The sequence below is a fragment of the Peromyscus leucopus genome, chromosome 20, assembly GCF_004664715.2.
Source record: "Peromyscus leucopus breed LL Stock chromosome 20, UCI_PerLeu_2.1, whole genome shotgun sequence".
In the NCBI taxonomy this organism is placed as follows: domain Eukaryota; kingdom Metazoa; phylum Chordata; class Mammalia; order Rodentia; family Cricetidae; genus Peromyscus; species Peromyscus leucopus.
In genome coordinates this window covers 59,549,848-59,572,325 of record NC_051080.1, presented here as the reverse complement: position 1 = coordinate 59,572,325, position 22,478 = coordinate 59,549,848, and the positions used below count along the sequence as shown (strand labels likewise).

At 40.6% G+C, this 22,478-nt stretch overlaps 1 protein-coding gene across 1 annotated transcript; it reads left to right on the top strand.

The window, feature by feature from the left end:
• Positions 1-514: 514 nt before the first annotated feature.
• Positions 515-21,931, top strand: Med30 (mediator complex subunit 30). Its single transcript, XM_028871931.2, has 4 exons — positions 515-784; positions 8,335-8,493; positions 10,049-10,153; positions 21,548-21,931. Exons 1-4 carry the CDS (start codon positions 608-610, stop codon positions 21,641-21,643), a joined length of 537 nt encoding a protein of 178 aa, XP_028727764.1. The 5' UTR covers positions 515-607; the 3' UTR covers positions 21,644-21,931.
• Positions 21,932-22,478: the final 547 nt, after the last annotated feature.

Sequence of the window (22,478 nt, the reverse complement as noted above, 5' to 3'; positions counted from 1 at the left end):
GACTTATATTGGGGTCCTCCTATGAGGAATCGTTGCTGAAGTTTCACAATCAGAAAATAGCGCATGCGTGCACGTGTGTTACTTACAAAAACTTCGAAAATATTCGAGCAGAGAACAAAAGCAATCCCCGGGGCTGGGTTTCTTGTTACACTGAAGTATACAAGAACAGAGGTCATATTTTCTGCCTTTGAACAGCAGACTGCCAGTGCAAGCTATATACGGTTGACATGTAGTTCAGCCTTCTGAGCCTGCATCCTATCTGTCAAAGGACAATAATCAGAAACACCTCATAGGTTTGTTATGAGAAAATGCTCCACAAGAACCCAACGCAAAATTGAAGACACCTCCTGTAGCCTACACGGGACTCTGGGAAAACTCATCCAATCCACGCCCTGGTACCGCCCCCTGGCTAGAACTCCGCCGATGATTGGCTAACCTCCCGTCCATCTTGCCTCTCTCAGGCGCGTAGCCCAATCGCATTCGGCGTCGCGTGGAGACGGGCTCCCAGGTCTTCCGGGAGGACGCTTGCGTCGCAGCGGGCGGAAGTGGCGGCGCTGGTTTGAAATCAGCCGAGTCGGCTTCAGCCGGCCGGGAGCTGCCGAGTGCCATGTCTACCCCTCCGCTGGCGCCGGGGGGCATGGCGCCGGGACCCTTCGGCGGCCCGCAGGCGCAGCAGGCCGCGCGCGAGGTCAACACGGCCACGCTGTGCCGCATCGGTCAGGAGACGGTGCAGGACATCGTGTACCGCACCATGGAGATCTTCCAGCTGCTCAGGAACATGCAGGTGGGCGCCTGGGGCGGGAGGACGGGTGAAAAGGGGGCCTCCCCGGGCAACCTCGGGGTGGCGGCGTCGTCTTTACACCCCACGTCTTCAGCATGTGCCCGCCCCTTGCCCTGGGAGATCTCAAGTGCAGGCGCCCCCTCCCCCCCTTACCAGTGTCCCCAGCCCTGGAAGCCGCCCTTATACCCATTGCTCCCAGCATGTCTGTCCCCAATTCTCACAGCTTGTGTTTGTCCCACGCCCTGGAAAACCCTCAGGCGTGGACACACCCCCTTACACCCAGTGTCCCCAGCATGAGTCTGCCTCCTGGCCTAGGAGATGCCAGATGTGGTTACCCCCATTTTCCCCAGAACTATTCCCCAGCAGGCATCTCTTCCCCACTCCAGGAGACTCCCATTACCCTCAGAAGTGTCACCAGCATGTGTCTGTGTCCTCCCCGCCCCAGGAGGTATCAGGTGTGATCACCTTTACCCCCAGCTTCACAGTATCCCCAGTATGTGTCCATCCCCAGAGATCTAGGACTTAGTTGGTGGTATTGAAGGGACCTTTTCTAGATTGGGCCCAGTCGTGTACTTGTTTTATAAACATTGTGTTTCCCAAAGTGCAGGTGCATCACACCATACTTGCCTTTTAAAATTACTTTAGAAGATTTCGAACATAATTTCTCCTGAAGGAGATGCCCAGAAACTGAAGAAGAATTTAGACAATAGTTCTCCCCCTTTCTAGGTGTAACTGGATTACAGTAAGCTGTGCTAATGTAAAGTGTTGACATATTTTGGAATATACTTGGGACTTGATCATAGTCACAATAGTAAAAATAGCCATTACCCAGAATGTTTCCTAACTCCCCCTGTGACATTTTTGCCTCTATCCCCAAGGAGCCACTGCTGGTGGCTGTCTGCGTGTAACGGTTTTATGTGATATGAATCACATAGCATAGGAGCTTTGTGGGTCAAGGTTCTTTCAGCATCCATCTGTATGTGATTTCTTTTTCTTACTGTCTTATTGAATGACTAATATTGCGGCGTTTGTGTTTGTTGATCTGTGGGTGCTTGTTTGGGTTGTTTCCACTTTGGAGCCCTTACAAACAGTGCTGCCCTTATAAATAATGTCAAAGTTTTTTTGTTTTTGTTTTTTTTTTTTTTACGGACTTTTGTGTGAGTGTGTGTTTCATTTCTCTTGAGTAGAAGGTTTAAAAGTGTAATTGAATCATGTTTATAGCATGTTCATAATATATATGTTAATTTTTTAAGATTTTTTTTTCTAATGTGGCTGACCTCTTTGAATCTCTCATCAGTGGTCTTTGAGGTTCTGGTTTCTCTCATCTTCAGCATCATTTCTTATTGGTGTGACTTTACTTTGGCAGATACTTCTGTCAGTCTGTGACTCACTTCTTTTTCTTCTAACCATCTTTTGAGGAGATGGGATCTTTTTATAATTGTGATGGGATCCTACTTGTTGATCTGTGCTTCTACAGGTCTTGCTTTGATGTCATACTTAAATTTTGTGTGTGTAACCCAAAGCAGTGAATGTTTTCTCCGAGAAGTTTTGCTCTTTATGTTTTGCTGTAGGTTTATAACCTAAGTTCTGGTGTGTGTGTGTGTGTGTGTGTGTGTGTGTGTGTGTGTGTGTGATGGGGGGTGGCGGTGATTATAATGATCAGTTTGGGTCTAATTTCATCTTTCGGCTTCAAGTATCCAGGTTGTTCCTGTACAGTTTGTAAGTCATCCATCGCTAGTGTGTGGCGATATTTTATTTGTGCTAAAATATGATATTTTATTTGTATGTTAATAAATAAAGTTTGCCTGGAGATCAGAGGTCATAGCGAGCCATAAACAGAAGTCAGGCGGTGGTGGCACATGCCCTTCATCCGATCACATGGCAGGCAGAGTCTCTGTGTGTTCAAGGACTCGGCCAAGCGTGGTGACACGCGCCTTTAATCCCAGTAGCAACCATAGAGACCTGGAGGTCTGTATAGACAGGGAGCGATGAGGAAGTGATGTGGCTGGGCTTAGAGCCAATGAGAAGGCAGAACAGGAAGGCAATCAAGGCACAGGTTAGACAGGAAGAAGCTCTTTTGTGAAGCTACAGCGAGTTGGTAAGCTAAGGTTAGTTGGTGGCTATTGCTCTGGTCTCTATGGCTTGTACCTCTGTATTTTGCTCTGTGTTTCTTATTTAATAAGACTGTTTAGAAATTCATCTACGCTAGTGCTTGCTTATCCTAACACTAAAAGATGGAGAAAGCATCCTTGTTCTACTGATGAGGGTTCTATGGGGCAGAGAGGTAAACTGATGCCCTAAAGCTACTCAGTGTGGGGTAATTGAAGGTGTGTCTTGAGACTCTTACAACTTTTACTTCTATGGATGCCCTAAAGAGTATTTTATTGCTTTTGTTTGTTTGTTTCAAGAAAAGATAGTTGAGATTTTTGTCTATTTTTATAGAAGTGATTTTGTTTTGTGGGAATCTTTTAATACTGTGTCAGTAACTCAGTGTGAAATGCCATACAAAGCTAGTATTTTTATAAGTGGACTCAAAGAAAAGATTGAAATTCTTTGGCAGTTTCAGGTGAATAGATTCATAACAAAAATGACTGGAGTGTGGATTTCATGATGTCCCAGAATTTAGCATGCACTGTATTCCTTATTTTTAGCCTGCCCTCTGCCAGCAATATGAATTAACTAGAGCGTGTAGAAGCAGGTGTGGTCACAGATCACTAAACACCTATCAATTACTTTTCTTGGCTAGGTCCACAATTATAGGAACAATTTCAAGAGATATTTTTATTCCTATTTTATAATTAAGGAAACTGAAGGTGAAAGAAGGAATAAGTAGAAGGCCCACCATCACAGATGACTCTAATAACCTGCTGTCACATCACTTAACGAGCCGTCTATCTTATTAAGAGAGGTAGGACTGAACTCCATCACCCGAACAGAACATGACTCTTCCCGACAGCTCCTGCCCATAACTAGGCTCCAGGTAGGCCTGGATTTGAAACTGATAGGTAAGGGCTGCTACAGTTTCGAATCTGCCTCCCACTTTGTGCTCAGACTCATCCCAAACTCCTTAGGGAGTGCATGACAGTGACCCTCAAAGGCAACAGCAGTGTGGCCCTGAGTTCCCAGAGTCAGAAGTGATAATATAAACAGATATTCTTAACTGTGAACAACATGGCTGTTTGTTTAATCATAGGCAGCTTATCTAGTTTCCGCTACCATAGTTTATTATGAATATTTAAGAGGATATTTTGAAAAAAAAGAATGCAGCGAGACTCTTTGTACTACACCTTCAGAACAGCACACTGTTATCATTGTTCTGCTTTATTTTTATTAGTTTTGTACTCCATCATAGTCTGTATACACTGGTGCAAGCCCTGTGAACAGGGAGGGACATCATGCCACAGTTTCTGGCATCCACTGGGGAGTGAGGATCTTGCAGGACTCCAGAGGAGGGACTACCCCATGATCTCCAAAATACTCAGATTTCAGATCACCTGTATTAGTCTATGGAAGCGAAGCAGCACAAGTACACACTGCTAATTTCTTTGAGAAAAATTGTTCTTTGTCTATTAGATGTCAAGACTCTGAAAACTATAGACTTTTCTTAGAAACAAAAAAAAAATGAGTAAACACGTTTTGAAAAATAAGTTTGCAAGGTGTTAAGCATCTCCCCAAATATCCCTGAATCCCACATTAAGATTCCCTGTGAAAAATAGCATTGCTTTGATTCTGCTTATTATCCTTTTAATCTTTTATTTCATATTTTGGCTACATAATATATTCATAGTTTAGGAATAACAGAACACATGCAGTGAGCACTCTCCTTTCTATTCCCTGTCTGCTAGGTACTTAATCCCTCTCTATGAGCAATGATTGCTAATGATTCTAGCCACTGGTTATATTTATCTTCCAAATGCCCTTTGCATATTTAATCAAATCTGTGCATATATATTGTCTCATCCCTCGCTGTTGCACAGATAACAGTGTACCATGCATACTATTTTGTACTTCATCTTTTTCCTTTGATATATTGTAATTTACTCATATCGGTAAAGTACTCCATTTCTCTTTTGATACCTGATAGTATTTCCATTGGGTGGAAAAACTCTAGTCAGACAGTTAGGCTACTTTCAGTTTCTCTTAGGCTGGAGCAAATGATAATGCCCCACACAAAGGAGCAACTGTACCTGATGATGAGTTTTTAGAAGTAGCTAATCTCTAAAGTACTGTAACTCACTGGGTCACCGTGTATTGTCCTTCCAGAGTTGTACACATGTACCTGTGTCCTGACTCAGACCATCATGATGGATTGATGCTTTTATTGTTTGATTACTTGATAGATGAACCTTCCATCTTACATTTCCCCTTATTTGAGTTTGAACATTTCTTCATATGTTTATGAATCATGAATGTTTTATTTTCTGCTAGTGTGTGTGTGTGTGTGTGTGTGTGTGTGTGTGTGTGTGTGTGTGAGTTTTATCTCCCTTGATCTCTGTGATTTATTTGTAAATGTTTTTCCCCAGTCTCCTTTTTTGTTTCTTATGTTTTGTTTTGGAATTGGGATCTCACTGTGTAAATGGAGCTGGCCTTGAACCTGTGATGTTGCCTCCACTTCCTAAGTCCTGAGATTGTAGGGTTATAGACCTGAGCTCCTGTACCTAGTATATCCAGTCTGGTTGTTTTTTTTTTTTTTTTTAACCTTTTGATTCCCCTTAAGGTAGTTTTTGCCCTGCTTATTTTTTTAAACATACAATTTATTGATTTTCCAGTTTGTACAGTTTATTAGACTTAACAGATTTTATGTCTCGTTAGGAATGCCTTCCCCACTCCCAAATGAGTTCTGTGAGTTTTCATTGGAATTTTTACTTTCAAAACGTTGGTCGTTGTGGGATTGATCCTGTTACAAGTGTGACGTACAACACTCACCACAAATGGCTGATTGAAAACTCACCTCACTCCTCAGGTTGGTTCAGATGCAGCTTTGTACAGATGTGTCTGGCTGGGGATGCTTGACTCTTTCTTCTTTGCTTCCATTGCTGATGATCTGATGCCTCATTCTCATATAGTCTTTGAGTTTCTGGGATGTGCTTGTATTTCTATTTCAGAATAAGTGTCCTTTTTCACTTTTCCACACACACACATCTTAGATCTAGAAAAACCTGTTAGTGGTTTTATTAGTTTTTTCAGCCTAGAAAACCTTGACACTGTTAGGTCTTAGTAACCAGGAACATGGAATGTCCTTTTCTTGTTTTGAGTTTGAAGTTTTTATTTTCATCTTTTCTAACTTTATTCCTAGATATTTTCCCCTCCCTCCCTCTCTCCCTCCCTCCCTCCCTTCTTTCTTTCTTTCTTTCTTTCTTTCTTTTTTTGTTGTACTAGGTCCTTGCTTTTCCATTTTCTTTTTAGAGATGAAAGCAAAGCTATTACTTTCTCTGTTAGCTTTATACTTAACTCCTTATGGAATCCTTTTACCATTGGTGGCTTTTTATGATGTCATTTGGAAACAGTGATCACTATACTGCTTCCTTTTTTGTTTCAGCCTTTCTCTCTTCCCTCATCACCCTGGCCAGCTCCTCTGCAACAGAATACATCGACAGTAACAGTGGTCTTAGTATATGTCTTTTTCTGTTCTGGTCCTTAGTGGGAATTCCGCCAATGTCTGCACATCCATTGTGATGCCGACTTTATAACCTAAATATGTTGTCCATATATGGGGAATTTTATTATAAGAATAGATGATGAATTTAGTTGAATGCCTTTTTAGTATCTGGGAGTGTGATGTATTTATGAGGTTTCATCCATATTCATGAGGGAGATGGTTATTGATGAGCTTTTCCAGCTGAGTAGCTACACCACAGCATGCAGCAAGGGATCCTAGGTGCTATTACCACTGTCCTGTAGAGTCTGGAAGCCTCATCACTCATCTTCACTGCCACTCTCGGCCAGAGCAATGCTTGACACGCGAAAGGTGAATGGGAAGCTGATGGGGTATAAAAACTAATATCCAAACTTACTAAGTTGGCAGATTTCAGGTGGATAATTCTTTGCATTTCAACAAGATTGCTTTTCTTCATAATAAGACTCATCAATCTTTTTGTGTATGACACACACTTCTCATGAACACATAAGCATAGACTTAGGAGTAAAATGCTCATAAAAATTATTCAGGACATACACTAAAACTTTTGCGCTAAATATGCTACAAAGAGGAGTTCAAGTTTTTACTAAGTAGAGCATATAGGCAAAGTAGCAACCCTGATAAGATGCTATGGTTCAAGAGCCCACTGCTCCTCTAAGTGAGATGTAATCATCACACCCAGAAATCAGGGGTCTTTTAACTGTTTCTGTGCATTGTTGGGGACTGTCAATGTCTGTCTGTAAAGGAGTTCTTAGGGGAAATCCCACACTGTATGGAAGTATGAAGCCTTCTAATGCCATCTTATTTTAAATGTTGTGAGCAGAAGAGCCCTTGGTATTTTAGCACACTTCACAGAGGCATTTTAAAATGTATTAATGCCGAGGATTCCTAAAACTAGAAATAATTCAGAAACTTCAAAAGATCTGTCTCCTGAGCTGAGAAACTGTAACATTTATAAAAGGGACTCTGGAAATGAGAAACAAATTATTCAAGCCTACCCAAATTACATTTGTCTGTGACTTTATCATTATTTCAATGAATACTACTTTGGAAAAATTGTTATTAATTAATTAGCTTTGATAGTTCAATCCCTGGCAGATGTACCTAGGGCCTTGTGTTATGTGGGGCAAATGCTGTACCACTGACCTGTATTGCCTGGCTGCCTTTCACTCTTTGTTTTGAAACATGGTCTCATTACATTTCCCCATCTGGCCTTCAATTCGCTTTATCTAACAGGCTGGCCTTGAACGTGTGAACCTCCTGAGATGGGTCACAGGCCTACAATACCAAGCCTCGCTGATAAGAATCTTGAATTAAGAAAATTTGATGACTTGGAACAGATACAGTCATAGTAATTTGTAATGATTTATTAATACTTGTTTGAGTATACGTTGAATTGTATCCATTTCTTCTATTAAGATTTTCTTCAGTGAACTTTGGTGGTTTATGTTTTCATTTGTACTTTGCACATCTTACTCTCTTGGTCATTGCTAATATATTTTGAAAATGCTTTTGCAAATATGCAAACATGCTGTTTCATTTCTGCAAAACAAAACCCTAAGCTTCACTTTTAATTATATATGTGTGTATGTAATATATACGTGTGTATATTATATATATATTATATGTGTATAGATAGATAGATAGATAGATAGATAGATAGATAGATAGATAGATCTATATATAAAATTCTTGGGCAAGTTCAGCAGCCTGCTGGTTTTATGTGATAGTGATATTAAAATTGTATATTTATAACATTAAAAGGCAAAGGCATTTCATCTCGTTAGCAGTCTCTTCACAAAGCCATTTCCAAGGCTTTTTTATTTCAGTAAAATACTATACCAGGCTGCTAATAAATTGATATGGATTGCTTTTAAAACTTCAATATTTTTATTGTTTTCTTTTGCCTGCCAAGTTGCCAAATGGTGTCACTTACCACACTGGAACTTACCAAGACCGGTTAACGAAGCTGCAGGACCATCTTCGCCAGCTTTCTATTCTCTTCAGGAAGCTAAGATTGGTCTATGACAAGTGTAATGAGAACTGTGGCGGGATGGAGCCCATTCCCGTTGAGGTGAGTGTCTATCACGGGAGCGTGCGTGTCAGAGGTGAAGGAAGGGCAGCACATTGGTCAGTTTTTCTTTCCCCTTTTAGCAGTATTCCCCGTTTTTAATTTGTTTTACTTCTGAGAAGAGGTGAAAATGTGGATACATGTGTTGATTTTTCATCAATGATTTTTGTAGCATTTGATTTCCAGGCTTCTTGTGCTATTTTTTGTGTTTACTTATATATTTGTTGGTATTTAATGACAGTGATTTCTTTTATTATTCTTAGAAGAAATATTTAGTTATTATTAGTGGCAGCTTTTACCATTGCTGAGAAAAGTTGTATTTGAGTAGAACTTGATCGAAATGGTAGTGGCTAAAAGTCAGAACACAATTGACTTAAGGTGAACCGGGGAAACAGTGAGCCGAAGCCAGCAGTTGGAGATCGGTCTTTGAAGCAGGGACGGGGAGGAGGGTGGAATCGGGTTGAGGCATTGTCTTCTGCCACCAAAGGAAGAGCCCAGCACATATGAAAATGATAAAGGAGGAGAAGCCTGTGGGGAGGTGGGGGGATACAGAGAAGACAGAGGAGAGAGTGCAAGATGGAGGCTGTCTTCAGACAGTCCTGCAGCAGGAGAGGAGCGAAGCGCGCTTGTCCTGCGGGTCAGTTACGTGTGCCCCAAGACTACAAAACCGCCTGCAGGATGGATCCTCCTTTGTTTCTTCATGACAGCTTACCAGGGTAGGGACATGGTTCCCAATGTCGGCCGCATTTACAAGGGGTTTTCTCCAGTAAGCGCCATCCCAGTCCACACATAATTAAGTAGATTTGTGCTAGAAGCATCGTTGCTCTGTAAATTTCTTATCCTATTAAAAAAATTCTCATACCTAAAAGAAATTAAGACAAATAAAAAGTCTTGCAGCCACTGGAGTTCTGAGTGTGAAGTTGGTGATGTTTGCATTACACATGTCCTTGAAGGTCCTCTCTTGTAGTGTAAAGGAAAGGCTGTCTTACTTTGAATAGACTGAATCTGTCCGAGTAGAAACCGCAGCTTACTTGACATTAGTCTTTCAGTGTTTCAGCCAGCATCTAGCGATTACATATTTGCAGACTGAATGGAGAAAGTATAACTCAATACGTGATTGCCAGTCTTTGGAGGGGAGGGTGAGTTTTGTTAGTGTTGTTGTTGTTTTCAGTTAAACACAGCGAACTTTATTGGGAAACCAAGGTCGTTTAGTGGTTATTTTTTTTAATTTTTGAAATCAAAATATAATTCCATCATCCTCCCCTTTCCTTTTCCTCCCTCCAGTCCTCCCATGTACCACTCCTCCACCCCATACACCCCCTCTCAAGTCCATGACCTCTGCTGTCTTCTCTGTTTGTATATGTGCTGTTTTGAAAAAAAAAAAAAAAAAGCCGGTCTGGTTCATAGATACACTGAAATGATAAGCTTTTAAAGCTGTTGTTTCAGGCCTTTGCCTGAAAACCATGTATTTCTAAAGCATTAAAAATATTTAGAACATGCATCCTAAGCAGATGCGGTCTCTGGTAATCTAATTCACGTATTTGGATCCCACTTCCAGCAACTGATTCCGTATGTGGATGAAGATGGCTCAAAGAACGACGACCGGGCCGGGCCACCTCGCTTTGCCAGCGAAGAGAGACGAGAAATTGCGGACGTAAATAAAGTGAGTTATCAGTCTGTAGATTTTATATTTCAGAGTCCTGATGAAAAATTATTAAGGAGCAAGTGTAACTCTAAAACATAGTTTGAGTTTTGGAATTGCGTGGTGTTTTTTGTGGCAGATTGACTCTAGAGCAGTGGCGAGAAGTGAAAGGGAAGCCGAGCTGCGGTCCGCAGAGTTGGGGAAGAGCATGGGTTTCACCGGGAAAGCCCTCAGAGAGCCCATGGGTGGGCGTCAGTCACAGCCCATTCTCTTCCCTGAGCTGAACTCTGCCTTTCGGCACGAGAGCAAGTGATGAAAACTTACCGGAGGAGATGTGACTGAGAAACGACAGGAGTTAGGACAGCGTTGTCCTACCTCCAGTCCAAAACGTTCTCACTGAGAAACACTTATTAAGCTTCCGATAGTTCTCATGAAACAGAACAGGAGAGAGAGTCATTCATTCTGTGGTGGAGATTTGGACACTGAAAGCTAAGGGCTAAGCGGCCAGCTTCCCTCTTCTCTTACAAACACAGGTGACTGACAGTCTTCAGTCTGCTCGATAGACTCCACCAGTGTGTTAACAGTCTACTCTAGCTAAACAGCCTTCTGAGCCATGTGAAGGTAATTCAGTTCACATTCATAACGTAGATTGTCAGTTACCTTGGAAAGCATTGTTCTAGGATGGCTAAAAGGCATTCGGTATACTCCAGTCCACTTGTTCTGACTCGGTGCTTGAATCAAGAACAGTTTCTCTTTTTACCTTTTGATTTTTCATAAATAGCCAGAGTTCTTATACGAGAGGAGTATAAAAATACTCCTGTTTAAAATGTCATATAATAAAATCTACCAGTGTGCTTAGTATTATTGTAAAGGTTATAACCAGTTCAAAAAGACAGCACACTGGTGCTCAAAAATAGGAGTTATTATTTACAAGCTTGTTAGCATGTTCAGAAAAATTCACCTGATGAAAAGTATGGTCTATAAAAAGTTCTGTAAGAGAAGAAGGGATTAACACCAGACAGTCTGAAACCATCCACTTACAATACTGTTAGGCTCTTACTAACTGTAAGTTATACTGTTAGTTACAATACTGTAACTCTTTTCCCAGCTCCCTTCCCAGCTGAAATAAGACTAAGTGGATAGGAATTCCAATAGTGACTAGCCCTGTTAAGATACATAAAGTAATTTTTGAATAATTAAAAAGAACATGTAAAGCCCTTGGGAGAGCAATAAATATTATAAAAGTACCAGTCTTAATTACTTCATAATCTTATGCAAAATAATCCAAATCCACATAAGACTTAACTTGAAAGTATGCACAAAATAGGAGGCTTTTAGTACCATACTAGGCAAAAAAAAAAAGTAAAACCAAAATGAGATTTTCTTCTGAAAATATACAAAAATATATTTAAAAATCCAATAAATAAGATTAATAATGCAGAATTGTTTGCTTCAAAAATTAAAATGAATGTGAAGCATATTATAAAGGCATAAATAGGCATATAATGCTGGCCCCGGAGTAGACAGACTGGTAAAATAATAGCCAGAAAAACAGCTTTTCTGATGAATATGAGAATTTAATATGACAAGAAAGGGATTATGTGGAAAATTAATCTTTAGAACTAGAAAATTGGCGGGGGAATTAACTTTTACAGTACTGTATATTAAAATGAATTTCAGAGTTAGGAATTATGTCCAAAAAATTAAACTATTAGAAAAATAATGAGGAAAAATGTACTTTAAAATCAAAGAGAAAGAAAAAAGGGAGTTAGATTTAAATACTGTAACTTAGGAATGTATTCTTTGAGAATTTCATATAGTATATTGTTATCATTATTTTCCTCTCCCCCAAATCTTTCCAGACTTCCCCCAAACCTGCTGAACTTCATGCTCTTTCTTTTTCTTAAACTGACAGCCAGGGAGCCTGCATGGGACTGACCTAGGCCCTCTGAATATATGTTACAGTTGCGTAGCTTGATCCTCTTGTGGGACTCCTAACATTGGGAACAGGCTGTCTCTGACTATTTGGAAGGCCTTTGGGACCCTACTCCTCATACCAGCTCTCCTGGCCCAGCCTTTCTACATGGGGAGGTGCTTAGTCTTACTGCAACTTGATATGCCATGTTTTGTTGACACTCATGGGAGACTTGTCCTTTCCTAAACATAAAGGAGGAGTGGATTGGGGATGGGAACAGAGGAGGTGTGAGGGAGGGACTGGGAGAAACTGCCACTGGGATGTACAATAAATAAACACATTTAAAAAGAAAGAATAAAGATATAGTTTAACAGATTCTAAGCATAACAGCAACAAAAAAGAAAAGAAAAAAAAGCAGCCACTAAATATATGGGGCTGGATTTGCATTGCCCAAGCAATCTTGAGCACAGGGCCTGCTCTGTAGTGTGATTGATAGGCTCTGTCACTCCACTGAAGAAAATTGATGTTCCCTCTCGCAGCTATCATTACAAAGAGAATCTTGGCCGGGGATGGGGATTTATGCCCACTTCCCATCCCTTGTGTTGTTGTTTGTTTCTGCTCTTTTGAGGGGCCCCACTCAGCTCCCAAAGTAAATCACACACGGAGGCTTACTTTTAATTATAAATGCCCAGCCTTAGCTTGGCTTGTTTCCTGTTGGCTTTTCTTAACCTAAATTAGTCTGTCTATGTTTTGCTTCTGTTTTTTGTTTTGTTTTGTTTTTGTTTTTGTTTTTTTGTTTTTTTGTTTTTTTTGCCTTTTCTATTTCTGTATATCTTTCTTTCTTTCTCCATTGCTGGTTGTATGGCTGGCTGGGTGCCTGGCCCCTTGCATCCTCCTCTTCTCTCTCCTTGATTTCCTCCTCTCCCAGATTTCTCCTTCTATTAATTCTTTCTGTCTGCCAGCCCCACCCATCCTTTCTTCTGCCTCACTATGGGCCGTTCAGCTCTTTATTAGACAGTCGGGTGTCCTAGACAGGCTCAGTAACACAGCTTCACAGAATTAAACAAATTACATAAACAAAAGTAACACACCTTAAAATAATGTTCCACAACACCTTTGTGTTGGGATTTGTCTGGCTTGAGCTTGTATAGGTCTGGTACATGCTGTTATAGTCTCTGTGAGTTCATATGTGCATCTACCCTGGTGTCTGGGAAAAGTTGTTTCCTTATAATCATGCACTATTTCTGGCTCTTAGAATCTTTCTGCCCCTTTTTGCATATAGATCTCTGACCCTTGAGGGGAAGGATATAATAGGGACACGGTCTGTTTAGGGCTAAGTACTCCAAAGACTCACTCTCTACCCATTGTCCAATTGTGAGTCTCAGTGTTGATCACCATCTACTATAAGAAGAAGCTTCTCCGATGACTGTTGAGTGGAGCACTGATCTCTGCCTATAGCAATATATCACTGGGAGTTTGATTGCTGTGTTCAGTTAGCAGGATAATAAGAGTAGGTTTTCTTCTGGGTTCGTGGACTATCTAGTCTCAGATTCTTGGCCTCATTAACAATAAATAGCAGGTATAGATTCTGTCTCGTGGAGCGGACCCTAAACCCCATCGGAGGTGGTTGGGCACTCCTAGCATTCACACCATTATTGCAGCAGTGACCGTATCCCGTAGGCGGGTCGTTATTATAGCTCACAGAACCTGACAGCTATTTTTTTTTTAAATTGAATGATGAGTTTAAAAAGAACATTTCCAACAAAAGTAGAAGTAATTCATCACCATTATGACAAAAAAAAAAAAAAAAAAAAAAAAAAAAAAAAAACCTCACAGTTGGAAATTGGTTGGAATGAGGAGGGGCCTGAGGAATGGAATTTAGATTTGAAACTCTGTTCATACATTAAGAATTGTCAGGCTAGAGATGTAGCTAGATGGGAGAGCACTTGCCTGCCAAACACACACATACAAAAAGGAAAGAAGGAAGAAAGGGAGGGAGAGAAGCAAGCTCTTATCTTTTCTGATTACTTTTCTCCATGTGCTTCTATAAGTTTTGTTGCTGTGGGAGAAAAAAGAGAAGAAGAAGAAAAGAAAAGATAATCATGCATATGTTTCCAACAGTATTTTCCTAGAATAAGTTTTTGTTTGTTTGTTTGTTTTGTTTTTGTTTTTTTTACAATTCAGCAAATAGGTAGATATACAGATTACAGATTCTGGAAAGTTTGGCTATTTTGCAATAAGAGGTAGTGTTTCCATGTTACTCTTCTGGTTCATACTGAGTGACTTAACTCATATTCTAGGTGCTATAATTACATTCATGAATTGTAGGTTCTTACAAAGAGGAAACAATCAATTTAAATATTTTAAACTCTGCTATTTAAAGCCAAACTCTTTATTGTGTGGAAGTTCATGCTTTTAAAGGAATGTGGGATAGGAAGGGAGTACATGTCTTCTCTTGACAGGCCAGAGACAGCACCCATCTGTTGACCTCCAACCTCTCTATATTTCCTAGGAGTTGTTAGTCCTGCAGTGTTTTCCTTTGTGTACATGGGCAGGCCCCTACCACGCCCTACTTTGTTTTCTGAAGGAAGGGTCCCCTGACCCTGGAACTTGGTGCTTTGACTAGAACAGTTCGTGGGACCTGGGGTTATAGATGTGCATGGATGCACCTGACTTCTCTGTGGGTGCTAGGGATCCAAACGAAGATCTTCATCCTTCCACAGCACACACCTGTAAAATCTCCCCAGCCCCTGTTATATATTTTGAGCACCAGAGAGTGGTGGTGACCAGAGGCCAAAGATAGAAGGGGGCTAAGATTTGCTTCACTTCAATTTCAAACCAGAATGATAAGGAGAAGAAAATTCACTGCTAAAAAAAAAAGGAAGTAGATTGGAAGGATATCAGGGTCAGAGGACAACTTGAGGGGATGGGTTCTCTGTACCGTGTGGGTCAAGGATCAGTTCAGGTCCTTGGATTTGGCAGTGCCATTCCCCCCGAGCCACCTTGCCAGCTTTGAAAATGTTTACATACTAACTTCTCCTGGTCTGTTAATATATATACATACGTGTGTGTGTGTGTGTGTGTGTGTGTGTGTGTGTGTGTGTGTGTATGTATGTATGTATATTTATATTTATGTATATATATATATTTATATTTATGTATATATTTATATGTGTACATATTGGCCTGAATAGTTAGTTGCCCTTAGATGATAAATGTATAAATCTAATCACATGGTTGCTATAATGAAACAAACATTTCATTGGTTTCATTTGTAAAGAATTTATAAATATGTATATTGATAAATGTAGCTGAACTTTTTCCTGTGTCCCACCAGGTCCTGCAGCTGCTCAAACCCAGTTAAACACACAGAGGCTTTAATAATTTACAAACTGTGTGGTCCATGGTAGGCTTCTTGCTAGCTAGCTCTTATATCTTAAATTAACCCATTTCTATAAATCTATACTTTGCCACATGGCTGTGGCTTACCAATGCCTTTACATCTTGCTTTTCCTGGTGACAGCGGCTTGCAGCATCTGCCTTGCCTCTCCTTTCTCTTCCTGTCTATCTGTTTGGATTTCCTGCCTGCCTCTAAGCTGCCTTACCATAGGCCAAACGGCTTTATTTATCAACCAATCAGAGCAGCACACATTCACAGCATACAAAAAGAAATCCACAGCAGATAAATGTGAACTATTTGTCTGCCCCATATCTGTTACATTAAAGCACACATTCTTAACACATTCTTCTTAATGCACATACATATTTTCTCCTTTTCCCATCAGTTCATGGAGTTCTTAAGTAGTGGGGACTGTCCCTTCATGTGTCAATCAGCTTTCTGTTACTGTAGCAAATACCTGAGGCAAATAAGCTTAAACAGAGGGAAGGTTGTTTGGCTTTAGAATGTGGAGGTTTTAGTTCATTGCTAATTGACCCTGTTCTTCTGGGCCTGTTGTGGCCTAGCACATTATAGCAGGAAGGTGTTTCTGTGGTGATAATGTGTTCCCCAATATATCGTGCACCCTAATAAACTTATCTGGGGTCAGAGAACAGAACAGCCACTAGACAGACATAGAGGTCAGAAAATGGTGGCACACACACCTTTAATCCTAGCATTTGGGGAGCAGAGATCCATTCAGATCTCTGTGAGTTTAAAGCCACACTGGAAATAGCCAGGCATGGTGACTCATGCCTTTAATCCCAGGAAGTGGAGCCGGATGATGGTGGTGCACGCCTTTAATCCCAGCACTCGGGAGGCAGAGGCAGGCGGATCTCTGTGAGTTCGAGGCCAGCCTGGGCTACCAAGAGAGTCCCAGGAAAGGCGCAAAGCTACACAGAGAAACCCTGTCTCGAAAGAAAAAAAAAAAAAAAAAAAAAAAATCCCAGGAAGTGATGGCAGGAAGTAGAAAGGTATATAAGGCGTGAGAACCAGGAACTAGGCTGGTTAAGATTTTAGGCTTTTGAGCAGCAGTTTAGCTGAGATCCATTTAGATGAGGACACAAAAGCTTCCAGTCTGAGGAAACAGGATCAGCTGAGGAATTGGCGAGGTGAGGTTAGCTGTGGCTTGTTCTGCTTCTCTGATATTCCAGCATTCACCCCAATACTTGGCTCCAGGTTTGTTTTTATTAATTAGACCTTTTAAGATTCATGCTACATGTTTCAAATTATGCAAGTAAAATCAGTGTACCTGTTGTTTTATTATAGCAACCATGTGATTACATTTATACATTTATAGGCAGCTATTCAGGGCATTATATACACATAAATATACACATATAAATGTACACATATATGTATATGGCAACAGACCCTGAGAACTCAGCATATGAATACTTTCAAGGTGGTGAGGTGGCTCAGAAGGTAAAAGCACCAGCTGCCAAATCCAAGGACCTGAATTCATATCTTGTCCAGTTACAAAAGAGGGAGAGCCTTATAATCCTTCAGCTGCTAGTGACCTAGAACTTGCCACCAGACTCCATTTCCAGGAGCTTCCACCACCCTACAAGAGCAGCACCGTCTGGAACCTGGCCTTTAGCACACTAGGCTCTGGCAGGTGCTTTCCTGAACCGTAGCAGCCGAACATACAAAATATGCCTTACCTACTGTGGTAGATAATAAGGAATACTTTAATATGGGTAGATAATATGAATGCTTTAAAATAATAGCCAGGTCTGGCTTCAGTGCTGAAAGGCAACATTAAACAGTAACAATAGTAAAACAGAAAGGACAGTTTTGAAATGGTTGTGAGGGATTTTTAGTTTTCTGTCTCTGAGGGCTTCGTAAGTTTTCTGTTGGACTTATTCTTAACATTTCCTTTTAATATCCAAGTACCTGAGCACCTGCTGTATGCCGAGTGTTGCCGACTGCTAAAAGTCCTGCCACGTGGTAGTCACCCAGTGTTTGGTCCGCCCTCCTGTGCCTGGTGGCCAGATGGATGGGGATTTTAAGACACTAAGAGTCTCGAGGAAGCAGCAGCATTTCCCATGCCCCAGACACAGTTAGAGGACTGTTTACTGAAAGCAGATTATTGTGCTGTATTTTAACACATTGGCATTTATATTAAATAAAGTGCTTCATAGATCTGTATAATCAGTAACAAAATTTTCTTAAAAACATATCCACAACTTTATTATAACACATGGTCTCCATTCTGAATGAACGAAACAATAGGCTTAAACTTCCGGTTTGCTCTGGCTTGTTATTGTCAGATGTTACATCATGTAGCTGAGATTGCAGAGGCACAGGCTGACTCTGGGGGCACCTGTTACCTGTCCCATGGTCATGCTAGGAAACCCTGAGCCGTGCACTTGGTCCTCAGTATTTGTTGGAAATCACTAGGGGAAATGGCCTGGTTGCAATAGTCAGACATTGCTTTATTTTAATACTTTACTGTGTACATCTTGTTTTTGACTCCTTAAACTCTCTTTTCCAAGTAAAGAAGGAACCTGCTTTGGGAACCTCAGAATTGAGTTTACTTTGCCGAACAGTGTTCTGTTGATGGGAAATGAGATTGAAAGAGGTACTGGGTAGTATCAAAAGATTGACATGTAATCTAGTCCAGGCATTTGGAAATTAAAGCATTTTTCTCAAGTGTCACAGCCTTTATATGAATATTAAATTACATGGTATGACTTAGCATAAATGTCCTTTGTAAGGACCTACTCTATTTACATGCTCACCTGTTAATGGAACATATTATGCACAGCTGATGGATTTTGAAAATAGCAGCTGTCATCCCCTGTTAAAATCAATCAGTGGCAAGATTGTATACATTAACTCTTATATCGTGTCATGAAAATGTATTTACAGTTTAACCACTAATAAGCATGACTGTCAGCTTCACTGTTGACAGTTGCTCGGCGTGCTTTGCCTCCAGATAGTTTACCTGTGTGGTACTTTTTCCTTAAAACTTTGTCTTTTTTGAGTAAAACTACCCAGATACTTTGTTTTACACTTAAAAAGAACGTATTTTTCAGATTTTGATGTAAGCTTAGAAATACCCTCCATTCTTTGGTACACTTTAATTTTTAGGAGCTTATGAGACCAGCATATTAGAACTCCTGAAAGCAGTCTTCCTGGGAGGCTTCACATTTACCCAGTGATGGCGCCATCAAGGAGTCCTCTACAAATGCATTTAGATACTGTTTATAACAAAGTCTGTTTGTAACTACCCAAGAACATGATTTTCTTTCTTCTAGCTGCCCCCAAGCTTTATAGACAGTGTAAAGGCTGGACTAGTTCGTCAGGTCTACTTCGTTTGGGGTAGTTGTCAGCTGTCTCTAAAACTGAAGTCCCGCTCCTGTCCCTCATCCCACACGCAGTTAGCCTTTGCATTCCATCTTAATTGTGTTTTGGCCCTCCAGGACTTTTAATGGTCTTCATTATCCATCATCTCAGCCAAGTCCTTTCATGTCTTCCTCACCACTAGCTTGTTGAGATCCCAGGCCGGGATCCCAGGCGGGGTACTTTCATCAGCTGACCTTTTCTGTCCGAGGCAGGATCTGCCTTGTGAATCTTCGTATCCTCTACCAGCCACCTTACAGGATACAGCCTGGCTGTGCCTTCCTCCTACTTGGTGCTGAGGTTCTGAAACGTCTCAAAGTAATTCTATTCAAGATATGTTAAAACTTATTTGTTCGAATTATTAATTTATTTTTTGAGAAAGGGACCCAGAGTGTAGCTCTAGCTGGTGTTGAACTCATTGTGTAACTCAAGTTCAGCCCAGACTTACAGCAGTTATCCTGCTTCAGCATCTCAGATGTTGGGAATGCAGGTGTGAACAACCGTGCCCCACTTTTGAAATTCGATTTTTAAAAAAATATCAATTCCTATTCCTCTTCATCCTTTTATTCTTTCTTGATGGCTCCCTTTTATAGAGCTGGAATGAAAACGAAAACCATGGTAGCCGTGGTAGCCGAAGTATTTCACAGCTAGAAGTGATGATTCATTGATGTGCCATAGACTTGCATATCCATAAAGAGCGGCCACCTTGGAACCACAGTGAAGCTTTCACTAACTCAGACTCAATCCTTTTTGGTCACAGGTCCGTGTGGCCGGTCATCACCTTCTGGGTGGGTGCACAGAAAGCATGGCTGACAGGACCTTAAGCTCTAGCCCATGCCTACGTGAGAAACTGAGGGGGGATTTAGTCTGAGATCAAATAACAGGTTACAGAGGTGAAGGATGTGACTGAGACTGCCAGCCTACCAGTGTGGTGCCACCACCGGTGTATGTCAAGGTGAAATGTCCCTGTCTTGGTCTCTGTGGTAAGAAAGTACATCTTCCTCTGCCCCTGAATTAGACAATGTGCACACCACTTTACTGACTGACTACCATGTAGTCACGTGGGATGGGTCATCTGAAAACCTAACCAAAGAGACTCAATGTCAGTCCTCTTTGCCAAAGACCTTTTCAAGCCCTGAGAGAGTCAAGGCCTGTGTGCTGTGCAGTTGGACGGTTCATCTGCATCTTGTGCTATCCTATTTTCAAACATGAATTTAATTTAATCAGTATTATTAGTACCATTAAAGTATCTGTAATTGCCTCTATGCTTCCTAGTGAAAGTGTTTAATGTCCCTTTTGGTGACCTTCTTCCTGTTTGTGACTTCTGAGTTTAGATACAAGTAATAAAAGCAGTTTGCTTAATCTCAGCTTGCTTTTTAATGAAGTAATAATACTTTAGACCTCTTCCTAGTGTACATATAATAGTTTACCTGGAGGCAATTAAATAGAGTATTTTTAAAATAATCTAATTAAAATATTATATCTTTGAATTTAATGTTTTCCAAGTGTTAGTGAATAATTATTATTATTATAACTTGTAAGGATGCTAACCAGAATCTCGGTTTGTCTAAGCTGATATTTATCACATAGAACTTGAAGAAAGGATTCTAGTGGAGCCCAGGAGTAGAGATGCAGGGGCATGCGCAAGGCCTGCATAACCCTTACTGTGGGGAGTCTTCCTCGTCACCGGGCCACTTTCTTTTCATTTCTAGAATTAGAAGTAGGCTGTGCTTCATCTAAGGGCAGTACTTTCTGCTGCATTTCTGGAAGACTGATTTTGCCTGGGCCATTGTATTATGTTTTTTGTATTGACAGCTTCCATTCTGTGCCTGTCATCAAATGCCAATTGCTTACTTCTCTGTCAGACAACTGCAATATTTTAAGCAAGTCAAACCATTTGATTCTCCCATGAACTCTTACGAGGTATAAAGTCAGTGATTGCCTTTATACTTCTGGTGTGAGGTTAAGCAATTTAGCCAGAGCTGAGCATTTGATCAACCATAACATCTGAATGGAAAGTGTAGTGTTAACCATTATATTCCACTGCCCTTACAGCATCTAAATACTAGATTTTTCACAATTAAATGTGTCACATAGTTTATGATAGGATGGGGACAGGGGACAGAGGCCTCTGTGGACCTAAGTTAGAAATCAGAGCAACTGTCAGGGACTGTGAGATCTGAAAAGGGTAGAAACCGTGATGCTTTTAATGAGAATGGCCCCCATAGACTCATGTTTGAATATTTAGCCCCTAGTTGGTAAAAACTGTTTGAGGAGTACGGCCTAGTTGGAGGAGGCGTCCACTAAGGATGGGCTTTGAGGTTTCACAAGACTCAAGCCATTCCTAGTCTCTGTCTGTCTCTCTCTCTACCTACCTACCTGGTAGTGGTTGTCTCAAGATGAGAACTGCCAACGACTGCTCCAGCTCCATGTCTGCCTCCCTGCTACCATGCTCGTCATGGGTTCTGATAGTCATGGATTCTAACCCTCTGGAACGGTTAGCCCCAGGTAAACTCTTCTCTGAGTTGCCTTGGTCATGGAGTCTTATCACAACAATAGGAAAGTAACTGAGACAGAGAGCTTTTGTTATGCAGGAATGTTTGGGTTAACTTCTGTGTGGATCACTAGGGGCCTAACTTACTACTACAGTTTTCAGTCTTTTAACATCATTGTGTATTTCACTTCACAATATTGCTAAATCCTTTTGTTTTCACAGAAACTCAAACAGAAGAATCAACAGCTGAAGCAGATTATGGATCAATTACGGAATCTCATCTGGGACATAAATGCCATGTTGGCAATGAGGAACTAAACTGATACTTAAATCTCTTGCACTACTCATGTGATACAGTTGGATTTCCCCCTCAAGTATAATCCTTTGAGGAGGATTATTTATCACTTTACTGGCTAGCACTAAAGTTCCTGTTTCCACTTTAAAGTTTTCACTGGCTTTTTTGGTTTGTTTGTTTAATGCTCTTCGTTCTATAGAAGATTATTGTAATAGCCTTTGATAGGGTGTGAGTTTTGGTTAGTCTTCATGAATTGAATAATTGCTTTTTAAAGGCAAAGTGAAGTTTAATAAATAAATTTTTAAACATAACCAGTGTTGTTGCTTGTTTTAGTTACCCTTTCAAAGAGGTAAAGGATAAATATTTTAGCGTATTAAAATACCAACCGAAGTTTATCTGTGAAAGAAATTAATTAAAATTAAAAACATATTACCGCCTAAGCTCTTTTCCTAATTCAGTTTTTTTTCCTTTATTTTCTTTTATTTAAATACCATTTATTTTACATATCAATTTTTTCAAACCAGTTAGAATAAGAAAATACTTTGTTGCTCAATCACTTTTATCAGGTTCTTGGGGTGTTTTTCTGAATTAGAATGAGAGAGGCAATTTGAAAAAGATACAATCTGGTCATGCTTTTAGCTGCGACCTGCCTTGGACCTAGTAGCAGGGACCTGCCTGCCTGTCAGTGACATTCTAGTCCCAAGTATGTTTCAATACACTGCACTTTAAAGAGTTCTAATCTAGACTATTGTTAGGACGGTGGTTCTCAACCTTCCTAATGCTGCAACCCTTCAATACAGTTCATGTTGTGGTGACCCTCAACCATAAAACTATTTTTGTTGCTATTTCATAACTGTA